This window comes from Phyllostomus discolor, chromosome 2, assembly GCF_004126475.2.
Source record: "Phyllostomus discolor isolate MPI-MPIP mPhyDis1 chromosome 2, mPhyDis1.pri.v3, whole genome shotgun sequence".
NCBI classification, from domain to species: domain Eukaryota; kingdom Metazoa; phylum Chordata; class Mammalia; order Chiroptera; family Phyllostomidae; genus Phyllostomus; species Phyllostomus discolor.
In genome coordinates this window covers 10,465,009-10,483,513 of record NC_040904.2, presented here as the reverse complement: position 1 = coordinate 10,483,513, position 18,505 = coordinate 10,465,009, and the positions used below count along the sequence as shown (strand labels likewise).

The window sequence follows — 18,505 nt, the reverse complement described above, 5'->3', positions numbered from 1 at the left end:
ATGACGGACCACCCCCTATAGGTGGCAGGCACCAGTGCTGCCCCTTCACGGTGGCTGGCATGGCTTCCACTTGGGTCACCTTGGGCCTGGATCAGTGACCTGGGTCATATTTCTGATACGTGGCCCCTACACAGCCCTGACCTTGTGCAACCTCAGGGCCCCAAAGCACCAAAGCCTTTGTTGTCACCAACACTAACAAGCCACAGCCAGCATGGAAGGCAGGCTGGCCACAAGCACAGACGCAGAGACTATACCTCCAGCATGACCACACAGATCTGCTTGACACACTGGATGATAGCGTCGGGAGTTCCTGAGATGGTCACTGCCCGCTCTGTGGAGTTGGGCAGCATGTCCCCGGCCACCTGGACCTGGGCACCTGTGGACTGGAGAAACCAGACGTTGGAAGGGGCAGAGCCGGGAGAATAGGGGGCAGTGAATGCTGAAGCAGCACTTCCCGGATTCTCTCGAGGGTTTACCTAGGGCACAATGCACCAGGAAGCCACCCTGATGTTAAGCCCATGTTGTTCCCTCCATGGGCAGCCAGGCCTTCTGCATGTTCCCTGGGGAGCCCCTGTGGGCAGACCTTGTCTGTCTCAGCCCACTGCTGACCAGCACAGAGCTGGTTCAGGATGAGCATTGCTGCCTAGGAGGCGTTTTAATAGGTGGACAGGCATTCGCAGGAGACAAAGACAGAAAGGGAGTCACTTTTTTCAAATATGTGGAATTCTGTCTCCTCTGTGGAGTTTTAGGTCACAGAGAAAGATGGATTCAAGATGAGCCTAACCTTTGTGACCTATTCCCTTGAAGGAATAAAGATGGGGTGGCCACCCTCACTCTGGAAGCGAAGGATCAGGCTTTCCGTGAAATGAATGAACATAAGACTATAGAGTCCGCGGTTCCTACCAACTCCATCCCAGCTGGGATGGCTCCAGTTTCTTCTTTCAAGAAACTGAGGGCAGAGACCACAGACCCATGTGTCTGAAGTTCCTACCAACTCCATCCCAGCTGGGATGGCTCCTGTTCTTCCAGGAAACAGGGCAGAGACCACAGATCCATGTGTAGGGCCTCTGTGCCTCAGAGCCACATGACAGGGGTGGGGTACTCAATCCACCCTGTCCCAGGATGCCCCTTCCTGTCCCCAGTCCAGACACATGTAGTGCCTGGCACCTGTGCACATGCCCCCTTACCCACCCAGTGACTCAGCACCCACCAGGATGGGAATGGTCCTGTTACCTCCCTGATCTCCTTGATCTTGGAGCCACCTTTGCCAATCAGGGAACCACATTGGCTGGCTGGGACCACCAATCTCAGCGTCACTGGGGGCTTGCTGGTGGCAGGGCTGTTGCTCATGGAGTTGATGATGTCCTGGGGATGGAGGAAAGTGTGTGTGTTGGCTGACAGCCTGTGTGTGGATACCAGGAATGTAGATGTGAGGCTCTGCTTCGAGCCCTTGATGAGCCAGGGGGCAGGGAACACAGGCCAAACAGACTAGCAGCGAGGGCCCTTCCCTGAGAAGCTCCAGTCCATGGGGAAGAGGACCCAGTGGGAAGATGTGTGCACTCCCAAATGACCGAGCACACATCCAGGAAAATAGCCGAGAGTGCAGAGAGAGGGCACAGCAGCCAGGTTGGTTTGGTTACAGCAGCTTGAAGACCAAGTCAGGCTCAGAAGGACAAGGAGAGAGTGGTGGGACAAACAGAAGGGGACCCACAAAGACATGTGCCAGGGCAGCCATGGTGCTGCTATGGACAGGACAGGATGCAGACTAGAGGGTACCTGGATTTAGAGCCTGACATTTATCCTTAGGGCCTGGCAGAGCATGGGGGTTTTGGACAGAGAGGGTGACATTTTTGACAAAAAAAAAAGTATTCTCCAGCTTGATCATCCTCTGAATAAAAACATTCAATGTATCTCCAAATAATTAAAAAATTTTTTGAAACCCATAAAAACTTGAAGATGTGACTTACTGACGTAAGTACACAGGCATTCATATGACCTCACAGGGGATTCACTCCTCCACCTGCGTCCCTTTACCCGTTCACATCTAGGCCAAACTACTCTACCCAGGGTCAGGCCAGCTGCTGTAGAGAGGGCTGAGGCCCACACATGCCGGTCAGGGTCCGAGGACACAATCAGTGAGATGGGCAAGCACACCTGCTGACCAGACAAGGGAGACGCTGGTCCACTACCAGGTGGGTCAGAGCAGGGAGAGTCCTGGGAGGCAGAGGAGGGGACAGGAGCTGAGAGAGGTTGTCCTAAGCGGGCTGGGCCATGACCTTGTCCAGATGTAGGGGAAGAGATGCCTGAGAACCAGCTGGGACCAGCCCTGTCCAGCACTTGTCTCAAGTGGGTGAGTCTTACCTCCTCAAACTTGTAGGCGATCATGGCAAAGGCCTTGAAGATGGCATCAGTCGGGCCTGTGATGGTCACAATTCTTTCTGGGCAGTTTCCCTCCGAGATGTTGATCCGGGCACCACTCTAGAAGGGAGTTGAGTAAACCCCAGAAACTGGGCCAAAGCTGACCTTGCAGGGCCAGTAAATTCGGTGGCTTCTCCCCCAACAACAACCGATACAAACATATTCAACTGAACTCTGGCGGGCTAAGCTTGGCACTAGTCAGTAAAGGTCTCTCCAGTACCGCCTTCTACAGTGAGATTTTAATTAGAGAAAGGACCTGAGTGACCAGTAAGGATGCACTGTGCCCACGGCAGCCCCTGCAGGAGCCGCTGGCATCTGCATGTGGAAGAGGGGCCTCTGTGCTGCTGGGTGTCTCTCCTCCAGTGCAGTGACTGCAGCGGCCCTTCTGCCCATCGAAGACAGTACACAGCTGATGCACACAAACTCACCTCTTCACGCATCTTTTTCACAGTTTCTCCTTTCTGCAATAAAGATTTAGACAACAGGAAGAAGGGTCACTCAGGGGTCTGCTACAGGCAAACAGAGGGTTTGGTGCAGCAGCAAGAGGTGTCAGGAGCCCCCTGAAGCCCAGTGTGCCTGGGTGAGTGGGCAGCAGCTCCTCAGGAGACAGGGCTTCCTACTACCAGGTGCTGCCCAGAGCCTGACACACTCCACGACTCACTGAGCCCTTAGCACACCTGACATGTCAGCCCATGGAGGAGGAAACCCAGGTGCTTACCCAGGGGCATGTAGCCATGAAGGCGGAAGGGCTGGGACCTGGGGACCTGACTGGGTACCATACTTGGCCAGGGCACCTGCTCCATGGAGACAGGAATACACCCAGGTCATAGCTATCTGCATCTTCATCACAGGCAAACCAGGCCCAGGCCCACAAGGGGGAGGGGAGAGAGGGACCACCTGAGGCATATGTAGAAAGAGCTGAATTTGAGCACTGGAGGTGCCCCCACTGCACAGGGACCACCCACGGAATGTTTCTTCTATTCTGGAATGGAAATGCAGAGACTCACTACCATTCACAGAGGTAGGTGCCCGCTCTGAGGAATGGAAGTAAAGGAATTCTTACTGGGCTGTCATGCCCAGGAGGACAGTCTGGCTACCAGGGCAACGGGAGGTGGGCAGGGCTGCTGAGTGACCAGCTGGGAGCCGGTGAACAGGATGCTCTCAGTCCAGCCCCACAGTGGTTCATCTTGAGAGTAGGAGACTTGGAATTCCTCTGGGATCCTCACTGCACAGAGACGCTCCTGCCCTGCAGGCACCTCTCCCCCAACCAAAGCACAGAGACACCAGCAGAGGCAGAGAGTTTGCTCAATAATTACCTTCCCGATGATGCTTCCAACTTCCTGTAAGAAAGATCACAGAAAGCTGACGTCATAGAGCAGAAGGAGAAAGCAACTATGGCTTCGACAGACGCTGCAAACCTGTCTGTTCCGAATGAGGAAGGGACATTTAGATAGTCGTAAGAGGGTTTGCAGGCCCTATGTCTGGAGGGTCCCTCTGTGCCCATCTGACCACCACTGACCCTGGTCCTGCTCTGACAGACAGACAACTGAGCAGAGGGGAATGGCCAGCTGCTTTCCAGCTAGAAGAGTCAAGAGACACACCTATGCACTTAAGGCTGAAAGGAAACCCGGCAAGAAATAGGTGAACAACAGAATCTTCCTCGATTCTGTGATATACAGAAAAGTTAGCACTGCCTCTGCTACTTTACTTTTTTTAAAGGTACAATATTCAAAGACACCCTTGAACTAGTTCTAAAGCCTGGACTCCATGACAGTTTGGACATGTGGTCCCAGCCAGGTCTGCTCATCACAGCACCTCTCTGCCCTGGAGAGATCCATATAGTGCCACTGTGCATCTCACAGAGACAGGACCAGCCTGTTTCTAGCCACCGAGAATGACATCTTTCAAAATAAAACTCATTGGTATCACAAAACAAAGACCTCGACAATTGCGTTTCCACGGGTGTCCAATCTGCAGATTGGACCATGGGCCACATGCAGCCCAGAATGGCTATCAATGTGGCCTGACACAAAATTATAAATTTACTTAAAACATGAGATTTTTTTCTGTGATTACATGTCACAATATACTTAATGGGTGGCCTAAGACAACACTTCTTCCAGTGTGACCCAGAGATGCCAAAAGGTTGGACACCCCTGCCTAGGCCATGGGGAAGGATGTATGTGCACTGGGAACTGGGACAGCAAAGGACAACTAGGCATGAGATAGTGACCCCTTTGGCGGCCAGTCAGGGACTTCACCTCCCACGGGCAGGGTTTTGTGGCAGCTGCAGCTGCAGGTAGGGGCCATAAAACTGACCCCACAGACTGCCTACTATGGTGCACACCCAGCTTCCACAGCCTTGACCAAATGCCACCCCCAGCTGAGGGAAGGAAAGGCTGGTGGCCATCTCTCCATCAGAGAAAGGGATGCTCTGGGTGTTAGCACTTCCCTTTCTGGAAATAGAGGATGGGCAGAGCCACAGGCACAAGAGCAGAGCCCCTGCCAGCCCTGACAGAGGCCACACACATCCTGAGAATCAGGCTTCTTATAGCACAAATGTGGGACAGAGGAGAAGCTAGGATGGACTCTGTGCCATTGGATTAGAATTAGGGGTATAAACTGCTGGGGCCCAATCTAGAAAGATCAATATGTAAATAAATATGCAAATGTGTATATGCATGTTTGTATTATAATACAGCATTTGCACATGCACATGCACACACATTATGTACACAGGCACACATGTACGTTTCCCATCTCTATCTGGGACCCATAATAGACCAAAGGCAATGACCACCCCACATGCCCCAATGTGGGCCTCAAATACCATCCTCCCCTCAAAGAAATCAGGCTCCTTTGAAGGAATGGCTGGTACCACAACTGCAGCAGGGAAAGCACAAGATCAGTCACGAGCAGCATTTTGGGCCAGAAGCCAGGCAATGCTATAAAAATGATGGGCATGTCAAAGGGACATAAGAGCCAGCCTGGAGGGACCCCCACTGGCCAAGTGTCAGGGACAATGTGAGCATCAGAATAAATAATGACAGAATGGAGAGTACCTGGATAAAACAGCAAACCCTGAGTTGGTCCATGCAGACATGAATGAGTGAGTGGATGAATGAACACACTGAAAGCCTGCTGACAGATGGGGCATTTACACAGTGTGTATGTTCCCCCAACAGTGACTACCTGAGAACAGTGGGAGCAAAGCAGTTCTAGGTGGAGACACTTGGCAGATATTTCCCAGACTGGGTGATCAGTAATGGGACACCCTGAAATCTAGACCACCTGCTAGGAAAGCTTCTGTGATTTTCTTGCCAACAGTGAGGAAACATCAGAGAAAGCCAATGTGAGAGATTCTACAAAAAAACTGGACAGAAATATTCAAAGGTGAAAGGCCAAGGAAGATGAGGGCAAGTCCTCCAGGTTGAAAGAGGCTGGAAACACGACAAGGACATGGAGTGTGAAGCCACCTCGGAGAGCCCTGTTGGGAAGGGCAGTGCAGGGATGACGGGGACCGTCCATGGAGTCTGTGGTCAGGTGGCCAAAACAGATCAGCATCGCTGTCCTGACTTGACAGGTACAGGGTAATGGAGGAGAACGCCCAAGCATGTAGAAAATACACGCTAATGTACTCAGCGACAGGACATCAGATCTGCAACTTACTAGTTTCAAATGGCACTAGGAGAAGTGTACCTTAGGCTGGACTGCTCCTGCTCTGTACATCTGAGATTACTTAAAATTTTAGAATGCATAATACAAAACAGAGTCCCCAGCAGCAGGCAGGACCTCCCTTCCTCCCAGCTTGTCTGATGTCTTCTTAAGGGAGTGACACAGGCAGGGCTTGTGCTTCTGTACCTTTCCATGCATTAGCAGGCGGATTGTCAGGGTCACATTCAGGCCACCTTCTGAGACCTTGGATTCCATCTTTCTCCCAAAATGTGGCTGGGGGTGGTAGGTTAAGGTGCCAAGGGTGCCGTGAGGAAGGATAGATGGGGCCCAGATGGTGTCACCTGGAAAGAGAAGGCACAGATGCTGCTGAGAACACCAATGGCCAAAGCACTGGGGGAATGTCCTGGCCTCTGGGGGAGTAGGAGGCTGCTGACTAGAGGCAGAGGCTCAGGAAAAGCCTTCCTCAGCATTCATGGAATGACCTGCTAGGGCCTGGGGTACAGAGCAGTGGGGGGACAGGCCTCAGGAAAGCCCTTCAGGGACGGATCCAGCCCCACTGCTCAGTAACTATAGGACGAGCACAGGTCATCAAGCCCTCTAGCCTCAGTTTTCACCTCTGTAACAAAGAAACAGCTCTCTTAGCTTCCGGAGGGGGGCAGGGTCACCCGGTAAGCCCTGGGGCCCTCATGTGTACCCCGTGAGTGCCCAAGGTGCTATGAGTTTAATGCTGCCCATTCCTCTCACATTGGTTCCAGGAACCCCACACTCCTGCTTTGACTCCCTTTACCCTTAAAAATCAGGAAATTCCAGATACTGCTGTGCTCTTGACATACAGAGTACAGATACCTTGGTAATCCTCACTTCAGAAGTGGATTTAGTCTCTATCAACTAAACTGCTGCAGAGCCGAGCACCCCCCTTTATAAATTTCCAGAAAATGCTTTGCACCTCCATTTCATTGGTCTGTTTGCAGTTTACTTTCTGCAGACAGCTGGCTCAGAGCTTAGTGAAGGCAATGTGAAGGCTCTACTTTGTGAGTTACAGGCGAGGAGTGATTGTGGGCAGTGAGCTTCCAGGACTGGAGGGAGGAGAGCAAGGTGCCCCCAGGCTGTGTGCTGCAGCTCAGGTCCTCTGGACTTGGCCTGAATGGATGAAGCATGGAGGACAATGTCCAAGCAGTGACCTGAGCCCCCCACCCACGTCTGCATGGGGGTCCTGACTGCAGCCCCATTCTTGGGGAGGATCCAGGTCCTCTTCTGGGCTGGATTCTGAGGACAGGTTACCCCCCACCCTGGTGTATGGAGTGGCCACACGAAACCAAGATGGGCACCTGTGAGGATTTGAGCAAGGTCAGTTGAGGGCTGGAGTGGACAGTGTGGAGGGGACTCTCAGATCAGACAAGGAGAGGTCTAGGAGAACCGGGCATGCACAGCCCAGATATTGGGAGGTGGTTAGGGTACACATGACCCTGACTCTAGGGCTGGGAGTTGCTACCTCACTCTGAGGGCAGGGGTATATGTGAGTGGTGTTTGTGTAGCCTTTCTTGGAGTTGGAACAGGCAGTCTGGGCTCCTGTCTGTGCAGTGCATAAAAGGTGTGGGCGCTGGAGAGCCACCTGCCTGGGTACACAAAGGAACATGGCAGGATGTCGGAAGGTGAGGAGTGTGTACAGGGATATTGCATGATGAACAGGTAAGGGGACACATGGGTACAGAAGGGTCACAGGGGACCCACAGAAAGGAGGAGAAACGAGGACACAAGTGGCCCCAATGGGAGCAGGGGACCCACTGGTTTTGGAGAGAATGGGTGGGTAGGTAGGCAGGGGAGCAGGGGATGGGGGCCATAGGGATCTGACAGCAGAGTGTCTTTATTGGTCAGAAAGGGAGGAAGGGCTGGCTAGGGGAAGATTCTGAATGACCTACGGTGCGGGTCTAGGCCTAGGAGAGGCCCTCACCAACCACGCATGGCAGCATGGCAGGCCTCCAGGAGCCACAGCCTGCCCAAGTGCATACATGAGTGTGTGAGGACAATGACGGATGAGGCTTTGGAAGCCCTAGAGGAACCAAGGGCTGGCTCTGGAGGAGCTCCTCACATACTACCCCACGTTTAGTCCCTTCGATAATGACAATGTCACATTGCCTGTGCTGCTGCCTAAATCCTTCAGGAACAAAAGTCCTGTGAAACCTGCATGCGTCCCTCACGCACCTGCTGGGCTGTCTGGACGTTGGCCCTATGATGTAACTTGTAAAGATGAGAGGCTCTGTCCACATATCGGAGAGATTACAGGTTAAAAAGGCAAGCTTTTCCTCTAACCTTATAGGGCTTTTTTTGGGGGGGGGGGGGGCAAAAGTTGTTTTTTCTTCATCAAAATATTTCTGCTAAAAAATATGCTAAAAGGAAAAAAAATAAAGCACAGAATCAAAGCACATCCATCACTTATGTGATGAGTAACAGACACCTACAAAGAGCAGTCACGGGTGGTTGACAGGCATGGGCAAAATTGACAGCTACTAATGCATTTCTGCAATAATAAGCACTTACATTTAAAAATGTACTTATAGGCAGCTTCAACACACTCCAATTATTAGTTCTAATTATTCGCAATTAGAACATTTAAATAGCAAGGATTTTAACATGAAGGTATAACACACAGCACGAGAATTTTAAAAATCATCCTCCCATATGAATGTCCTCTATCCTCAGTGTCCAGCACAGCAGCCACTAGCTACATGGGGCTATTTATATTTAATGCAAAAAGTTCACCAGCCACATTGAAGTGTTGAGTAAAGAGCCTCATGTGGCTGCTGGCTGCAGACGGAGGAGCACAGACACAGAGAGCACTGCTGTCCCCCAGAGTTTTGGTGAAAGGCTCTGTGCACCCGGGCCCTTGGAGGAAAGACCTTGGAAAGGAAACGGGCTCTAGCTCCAGGGACTGGTGTGGCACCAGATATGAGTGCCCCATCCTACAGAGGTACCCTGCAGCAAGCCCTTTTGACTCCAGGTTGTGGAAGGCCGAATTCCCAGCACCCATACACTGGATTGCCAGGTGCCAGGTTGGGGAGCCTGCTTCACTTTCATTAGAAACACCTCCTCCTGTGTCAGGGGGACAGCAGGGCCCTGTGGCCTTCTGTTATGTAAATGTTTCCAGCCCATGGTGGAGAAAGTAGGTCAGCGAGTGCCAGGGGTGCTGCAGGCTCCAGGCTGTCAACTACCATCAGTCACACTGGCCAGCGAGCTGCTGCAGAGGCCAGTGCCTGCCTTCATCACACAAAGAGTGCGTGTCACAGAGCTCTCTGCAGACTGGTGGGAACAAGAAACAGCCCAGGGAGGTGGTTAAGGTCACCTGTGACACAGTACCCTTGACCCTGAAGAATTCACCCTGTGCCAGCTGGCGAGCGGAGAGTGGCATGGGGCAAGTGACTTCTCCAGGACAGTGGGCCTCTCAATGGGTGTGGGTCATCCTCTGGTTGTCCTGCCAGACCCCAGGACACCTGCTCATCCCGGGCAACCTGAAGAGTGCCCAGGGCCTTGCTATCACTTTAGGGGCCGCCGCTGCCCAGGAATTCAGAGGAGCAAGTGGAAGAATCCAGGGGAAGCAGCAACCAGACTCCTGTGTTCACAGTCACCCAAAAAAGTCAGAAGGGTGTTCCAAAAACTGGCAGACTCCTCTCGCCAGCTTTCTTTTGGTTAGTGTTAGTATGATTTATCTTCTTCGTCTTTGAACTTCTTTGTGTCTATGTATTTGAGTTTCTTGTAGGCAGCATAAATTTAGGCCTGCTTTTGTTTTTTTTAATCTTATTTGATAACCTCTGCCTTTTAATGGGCCATTTAGACCATTTGCAGTGGTTGCTGATATGCAGTTTAAACTGATCATTCTATTTCTTGTCTATTTTTACTGTCTATTCCTTGTTCCCCATCTCTATTGTTTATTTTCTCTGCCATCTTTTGGATTACATGCATGCATTTTATGATGCCAGTTTACCTCCTTTGTCCACTTGTTACAATTCTTTGTTTTGTTATCACAGTGGTTGCTTTAGGGTTTAACTTATTACAGGACAATGTCCAGTGGTCTCGGACACTTTACATGGAGTGCTGCAGGTCCCAGGCGGTCAACTGCCATCAAAGAACCTCGCAGCAGTCTGCTCCCGCTTATGCTCTCACTGGCACTGTTGCTGTCACACGCTTAAGTTCTACCTATGTCATAGGCCCTACAGTACATTACTATTTTTAGTTTAAACAGTGATCTTCTAAAGGGATTTGGATAACAAGAAATCTCATTCTTACCCATTCTTCACCCCTTACGGGGATCTGGATGTCCACCTGCTGCCATTCTTCCTCTACCTGAAGCACTTCCCTTAGTATATGTGGCAGTGCAAAATGGTGCACTGCCGAAGTGCATCACCGTTTTGGTGATGAATTCTCTCAGCTTATATTTGTCTGAAATATCTTTTTTTCATCTTCAGTTTTGATGGCCATTTCACCTGGCAGAGAATTCCAGGTCAACAGCGTTTTTCTTTCAGTCCTGAAGGGGTGCTGTCCTCATCTCCTCACTCATCTCGTCCCCAGAGAGGAGTCCACCGGGTCTCACCTCTGCTCCTCTACGTGTCACGTGTTTTTTCCCTAGCATAAGAGTTCTTCTCTTAATCACTGGCTTTGAGCAATTTAATTATGATGTGCCCTGTTATGGTTTTCTCATGATTTTTTGTGCTTGGGGCTTCCGTGAGCTTCGTGGACATGTGCCTTATAGTTTTCATCAAATTTGGAAAATTGCAGCCATTGCTTTTTCAAATATATGTTCTGCCCCCGCCACTCCCCCATTTTCAGGGCCTCCAAACGCACATACATTGGCTCCCTGCAGTCGTGTCACAGCTCCCTGATGCTCTGTTCATTTTTTCCTACCTTTTCCCTCTCTGTCTCTAAGCTTACTAACATTTGCTATGTGACGCTTAGCTGTGGCTCCTCCCACCCAGTATACTGTTTATTTCACACTGCAGTTCTCACCTCTAGGAATCGGTCTGGGTTCTTTTTTTCCTCTATTTTCCACATCTCCAAATGTTTAGTTATAATAATGATTTCAAAATGTTGTCATCATTTCTGAGTCTAGGTCTAGAAAGCAAACACCCAAATGGGAGAGCACAGGCCACTGACAACTTTGACAAGGGCTCTTTTGCTATGGGTCATAGAGCAAGTACTCAGCAGTACTCGGCTCTGACCTGGTCTTCCAGGGGCAGCACACCAGCACTCTCACAACTGAGTCGCTTCTTCAAGCCCACTGCTCTTTCCAATCCCGTGGGCTGGCAAATGGCTGCAGTGCAATGGCAGACACAGTACCCTTATTCAGTTCAGTTTGACCTATAATGAGATGATCTAAATCCCCTGGTTTCCTGTGTTGAGCATTTCCAGAGCCACAGTATCCACTGGTGGAAACTGGTCTCAAGTCCCCCAGGCAGAGCAGCAGTAGCCTTCAGATGGTACATCTACTTGTAAGGGCTTCCCCCCCTGGTTTTCCAAGATTTGCCCTCTAATGCCAGGCTGGAGAGAATTAGTGGGAATAGAGGCAGGTTTTGTGAGATTGTAATTCTGTGTCTAGATGAATTCTCCACATATTTAAATGTTCTTCCCACACCTGCGCCCTTAAGGCCAAGGAGCACTTAAAGCAACAAATATTTGTAGCTATTTCAAAGTAATGCCATAAGCACACAGCAGGGAGACTAAGGTATGGACTATTCAAAATCACAGAGTGACTTAAAGGGAGAGCTGGCTCGCTTCACAACACTGCAAATCCTTTCCAAGAGTAGCATTTAGAAAGGGAGAGGGAAAGGATGGCTGTGGGGCACTGGGAAGTTAAGGGGAGGGGTTGATGTGACACTGGGGTGAGCAGATGGCCCACATTCCCATGCTGCCTGTTGGGAGTGCTGAGTCTGCCTGTGATAATGACCAGATTTTCTGCTCTGTGGCCCTTCTGCAAGCCAGTCTGTGGCTGGAGGAGCCCCTCTGAACTAGGTCTTCAGGGAGCCAGGCACTCAGACTCCTGTTCCTATCTGGGCCATGTCTTTGCAAATGAATCAAGAGAGAGGTGGGGAGAAAAATCTTTACAATTTCTAAAGATACCCCAGGCTTTATGTGACTTAATAATTCTACTCCAGTCAAAGGAAACAAAACAGAAGGCACTGATATCTGCTGCTGTCCCTAGCAGCACTTGGGAGCTGGCCCCAAAGCCACTTGGAGCTTTTCTGCCCACACTCTGCCTCTCCCAACTCCACCACCACTCTGGTTCCAGAGATGAAGAAGACTCACAAAGGTACATTTAGGAAGCAAACATACAAGGGTGATTTGACATGCACACTTTGTAATCAACACATATATACATTCTTTCTTTCCCCATATGTAAAACACATTCGTTTAAATTTCACTTAAAACTAGTGACAGATTTAAGGAGTCAGCTTCAATGGGTGGTTCTGTGAAAGGGCTGAAACTGAAGTTAGGAGGCAGCAGGAGGGTGCAAGTCACTGCACAGGAAACTTCTGTTGCCGAGCAGACATTTGTAGGTGGAAGACACCTGAGAATGCTTGCTGATGGCCCCTCCCGGGAGGCTCAGTGGAACCACATAGCCTGCCTCGATGTGGCACAGCCCACCTGGATGTGGCATGGCCAGCCCTACTGTGACACAGCCCATCCCAGTGTGGCACAGGCAGTCCTGCTGAGGCACAGGAGTCAGGTATCAAAGACCAGGGCCTGAGCCTGCACTGGCTGCTCTCACCCCAGCTCCTTCCTTCAGGAACACATAAAGGCAAGAAGCAGATTGAAATTTGCCTCATAGGCAATTGGTAATTAGTAACTTTGTCAATTTGAAAAGTATTTCCTTGGCAATTATTAAGCTGCAGGCAGTGTGCTGTCCTATAGGCAGGGATAAACAGGACAGGCCTGTCAAAAAATCATTATAACAGTGACAGGAGACAGAACAGGAAGAGGGCCCGTAGTGCAGGGCTGTCATAGGAGAAACCTCCCTCCCCGCAATGTAAAGCCATCTGGGAGTGAGTCATAGGCCAGGATGAGTCCTCAGGCAGTAGCACTTGGGGACTTTGAGGGCTCCTGGGGGAAGCTCTGAGAAGGACTGTCACCCTTACTTTCCAGAACTGCTTCCAGGGCAGCAGTCACGCAGGCATCCTGTCCTAGGAGGGCGGTGCAGCTGTGAGATTCCACTTTGGGAAAGGAGGCCCTGCCCCACCTTAAACCCTAGTGCTCACTTGGTGGTCCAGTGCCTATCTTGTGGCCCAGTGCCTCACCTGGTAGTGCAGTACTCACCTGGAAATCCAGTGCCTCTCCTTGTGGCCCAGTGCCTACCTGGGGGCCCAATGCCCACCTTATACCTCAGTGCTCACCTGGTGACCTGGTGCCCACCTTGTACCCCTGTGCTCACATGACCAACCTGCCATGACAGAGAAGGAAGGCCTATGCATTGGAGTTACCTGGATGGGGTATGCTGCCCCTTAGGGCATGATCCAGGAGACCCAGGTGGCCCTGGGAGCAGCATTTTGAGGTTGTTCTGATTCCTCTTGAGTGAAGCTGCACGAGGGAACCATTGATCCTAATTCCCACCCCAGATTTTCCCCCACTCTACCTATTAGGAATTCCATAGGCTGCCATTAACAGGAACCAACAACCACCTAACCAAGTGACCTGGCATTCAGGCCTGCTTTCCTCCTTGAAAAAGAAACTGGCAGGGGGCAGTGAGCTCATGGAGAGGGACTGCAGACTGTGGGAAGTGAGGATGTGGGGAGACAGGGAGACTTGTGGCCACATGGCCCAGGGCAGAGAAGGGGAGATGTTTTTATAATGGAACACCACTTGGCCATAAAATGGAACAAACTATTTATGTACTTAACAACCAGGGTGAATCTCCAGAGAATTAGGCCAAGAGAAAAAGTCAATCCCCAAAGGTTACAAACTGTGTAATTCCACTTATGTAACATTCTTTAAGTGAAAAAATTCTAGAAACAGAGAACAGATTAGTGGTTGCCAGGGGCTGGGGAGGGGGTGTGGGCAAGAACAAAATGCTTGTGGCTATGAAAGGGCAGCATGGAGACCCTGTGGGGATGGAATGTTCTGTGTCTTATCTGTATTGGTGTCAACTTCCTGGTTCTAATATTCCCACTGTTGTATTCTACATGTTACGACTGAGGGAAGCTGTATTATTCCTTACAACTGCATGTGAATATAGTTACCTCAAATACATTTATTTGAAAGCAGCTGCTATGAATTGAGATTGTACCAGATAACTCTCAATTCACGACAGATTAAGGGGACCAAATATTTCCTCTGATAACTGAACAAAATAACCAGCTGGACACTGGACATCTAGACACTGTATGAAGTCATAAAAAATTAATATCAGAGATAAAAAATCACCAGCTCCTCCTAGGGGGAGCATTTAGACCAAGTTCCTGGCTTTGATGCTAAGTCAGAGGGCCTATCTCCTTCCTTCACCAGCCTACCACCCACACATCTACTTATCCACTCATCCATTCACACATGCACCCACTCACACATATATACACTCACACACTCACACGCTTACACACTAATCCACTCACTCATGCAGCCACTCACTCACCCACTCACACATGCACATTCAAGCACCCACTCACATATGTACTCACCCATTCACGCTCACCCAAGCACATATACACCCACCCACCTATACACCACCCACTCGCACTCACCCACTCACACATGTTCACCTCATTTGCACACTCATATATAAAATCACAACCATCCCTACTCACCCATTCACATATGTGCACTTAAACAAGCACCCATTCACACCCATTTGCATACATGCAAACTCATATATGCACTCACTCAGACTCAGCCCTCACACTCACCCACTTATGCATGCACACTCAAACACCCACTGACACCCACATACTCACTGGCACACGTACTCCCCACTTACACGTGCATACACTCACACCCACCCACACATTACCTACTTTAGCACACATACCCACCTGCACATGCACACATTCAACTATTCACACATGCACTCACAAGTGCTCACTCAGCCACTAACTTGTCCACCCACTCACCTACTTGCACATGCACACTCACACATTCTTGCACGTGGATGTTTCCCCGGCACCTACTTCAGTATGTATTGGTACTGGGCATGCAGGGGCTGTGGCAGACATGTCCCTTGAGAACCTCTACAAACAACTTGGGTTCAGACTGTCCAGGAAGATACAGATCATTCTGGGGCCCAGCAGTACTTGGAGATGTGTACAGTCTTCGCACAGGGCTGGCCTGGTGAGAGTACATTGTGTGACACTAGCCACTCTGCACAGCTCAGGGGCCATGGGTGTAGGCAGGATGTTTGGGGATGCATAGAGAGGTTACCCATTACTCTGAAGATTGTACAAGCCTGTGTCGTTTTGTCCCAGTTTGTAGGGACAATGTGATGGTGACTCCAAACATCACAAACACAAGAGAAAAGGACTTCTAGTCCTCCCTGTAAGTACTAGGCCAAGGCCAGTCCTTGCAAGGTGGGTCTTGCATGTACCAGGGAGGCTCTGAGACTCTGCACCCACTCCCTCCAGGGCAGGCAGAGAAGTGCATGCCCGGTGCCTGATGGCCCTAGTTGCTGTTCTCAGAGGACACAGCCTCTCTACAGTCACACTCTGTGGCCATCAGCTCTTGTATTGGAACTTACAGAGATACATCTTGCCTTTTATCACCAGTGACCTTTCAGGACCTCAAATCAGGCTGTCCTCCCCTCGCTGACACCCTTGGGCATCTTCCCATTGCCTCTGTAATTCAAGCCAGGCTCCTTTCCTGACAGAGCGCTGCCCCCAGGCCTATGGGTACCATCCCCCACCAACCCTGCAGAACCCTACCCAGCTCCACTGGCCTCCCTTCCAGCCTGCTGCCTGAGGCCTTCTGCTGAGGACAGTCCCTGCCGGGCCTCTACCTACACTCCCTAACTGCCAGTGTCCCATCTTTCGTGGGCCCCGTCCTCCTCCACAGCTCTGGCCCTATTGCGCTGGGGCAGCATACATGCTTATCTCCTTCATTCAACACTGAATGCCCAGTTCCTAGCACAGCTCCAGGCCTACAGGAGAGCAGGAGCGAATCCAGTACAGATTTAAAGGTTGGGTGAGTACATACAATGAGCACCGAACTCCGTTTCCACAGTTTCACAGGCCATTCTGAATCAGAACTTAGTGACTTTTACACTCATGAAACAGCCAAGATTATATTTCCTTTTCTCCGAGATAACATTTCCATTTCTCTTCTCCTTATTCACTCACTTGGTCACTGAGGGTTTGCTGGGGGCTTCTGTGTGCTAGAGTGGGAGGGGGTGCCTGGGGGACACACTCAGCTGGGGCAGCAGGCTGCCCAGCTAGCCAGGAAGAGCTGGAGACCCCTAGGCCTTCTGAGGAAAATGGGACCTGTTTGCACATCCAAGCTAGATGACCTTCCTCTCCATCCCAGGCTCAGAGTAATTTGCAATTCCACCAGTTCCCAGTAGAGGGCGGAGGAAACACGCGTCTTATTAAGGCCAATAAAAGGGTGTAGAAAAATACCAAAAAATAAAAAATAAAAATACAAACAAACAAGTCCCACCCCCCACCCCCCCGGAACAAAACAAAGAACTGTCATACCTTCTAAATTCTCAGGATACGGGACTGTGTTTGTCTGTCTGTATTTGAGGTGATGCCATTTAAAGAGGCTTACAGTTCATTTTCAGTTTCACTGGTTTCTGTTACTTTATTATTTCCTCCCTCTACTTTTTTTCTTTTCGTTTTTTTATGGTGGAAGCTTAGATTGTTTGGAGACCTTTCCTTATGTTAGTACTTAGAACTATAAATTTCACTAGGGGCATTGATTTATTTGCATCTTACAAATGCATGTATATGAGTTCAAAATATTTACTAATTTTCTTTGAAAGTTCCTCTTTGACCAGCACATTATTTAGAGGTGCCTGTTTTAATTTTCAAGTATTTGGAAATTTTCTAGTTATCTTTGGTTATTGATTTCTAGTTTAATTCTACACTGGACAGAAAACATACTTTTTATTATTTCAATCATTTTAAACTCTTTAGGCTTTCATTCTTTTGCACAGAATATGTCCTACCTTGGCCAATATCCTGTGTGCACATGAAGGCTATGTTGTGCTCTTCTGTTGTTGGTGGGCGACCTATAGACTCTACCTGGTGGGCTATTCTGTTCAGTACTTCTCCGTCCTGACTCTGTCTTCTTGGTCCATCAGTTACCGAGAGAGCAGAGCTGAAACTTCTAACTATAATTGTGAATTTGTTCTTTTCTTTCTATTCTATCGGTTTTTGTTACGTATATTTTGAGACTCTGTTATTTGATATATATGCACATCTCAGACTGATATGTCCACTTGGTGAACTGATTGTTTTCTAATTATGCAATGCCCTTCCTTATCCCTGGTCATTTTCCCTGTCCTAAAGCCTACTTCATCTGACATGCTTTTGACCAGTGTTCATCTCTGCCCTTTAACTTTTAACTTGCCAATAGTATTGTATTTCACATTGGTGTCTTGTTGACCGCACAGAGATTGATCTTGCTTTTTTTATCCACTCTGATATTTTCTCACTTTTAAAAAATTATTTATTTTTTAAAAATTTTATTGTATTTTTCCATTACTGTTTATCCCTCTTAACTCACTCACTCACTTTTATCTCTCACTTTTCATTGGTCTATTTACATAATCTACTTTTGTATATTTTCAGATTTAATAATTATCAACTCTAATGCATGTGTATATAGGTATGTGCACAACTTTGAAATAATTTTAGCTCCATGAGAAATTGCAGAAATCATACAGTTTCTGGGTACCCTTACCAGCTTCTACTCAACATAACTGTAGGACTTTATCAAAACCAGTGCCGGATGTGGGTAAGACTCTATTAATAAACTGCCCCAGTCTTTCTATACCCCTCGTTTGTTTGTCTGTCTGTCACATACGGGACTGTATCACATGTACAGATTTGCCTACCCACCTGCACAAGCAGGATCACCAGGGAGACTCCTGTATGCTCTCCCTTTGTGGTCACTCATTCTCCCGAACCCAAACCCCAGGCAACCACTGATCTGTTCTGCTTTACTATACTTTTGTCATGACTAGAACTTTACATAAATTGAATCAAACAAATGTAATTATTTCAAAGTAGCCTTTTTTCACTCCACATAATAATGTTCTTTAGAGCTGCCAAGTTGTTGGACATAACAGAGACTTGTTCCTCTTTGCTGCCCAGTAGCATTCCACTACATGATTGTACCACAAGTTGTATGTCCAGTTACCAGGAAGGACACCTGGGTCAATTCCAGTTTTTGTCAATTACAAATGAAGCAGCTAAGAACAACAGTGTGCATGGCTTTGTATAAA

General features: G+C 49.2%; 1 protein-coding gene across 19 annotated transcripts in view; it reads right to left on the bottom strand.

The window, feature by feature from the left end:
- PCBP3 (poly(rC) binding protein 3) overlaps positions 1 to 18,505 on the bottom strand; it is a 216,165-nt gene that overhangs the window by 26,759 nt on the left and 170,901 nt on the right. For 18 of the 19 annotated variants that reach the window (XM_028503755.2, XM_028503716.2, XM_028503681.2 and 15 more), the window contains 6 exons: positions 6,280 to 6,434; positions 3,735 to 3,758; positions 2,847 to 2,879; positions 2,362 to 2,478; positions 1,234 to 1,365; positions 255 to 383 (listed from right to left, as the gene is read on the bottom strand). In XM_028503755.2, coding sequence (XP_028359556.1) covers positions 255 to 383; positions 1,234 to 1,365; positions 2,362 to 2,478; positions 2,847 to 2,879; positions 3,735 to 3,758; positions 6,280 to 6,434 — 590 coding nt within the window. Of the gene's footprint in view, positions 1 to 254; positions 384 to 1,233; positions 1,366 to 2,361; positions 2,479 to 2,846; positions 2,880 to 3,734; positions 3,759 to 6,279; positions 6,435 to 18,505 lie in introns of those variants that run through there. The other variant, XM_036017518.1, reaches the window with a different exon arrangement.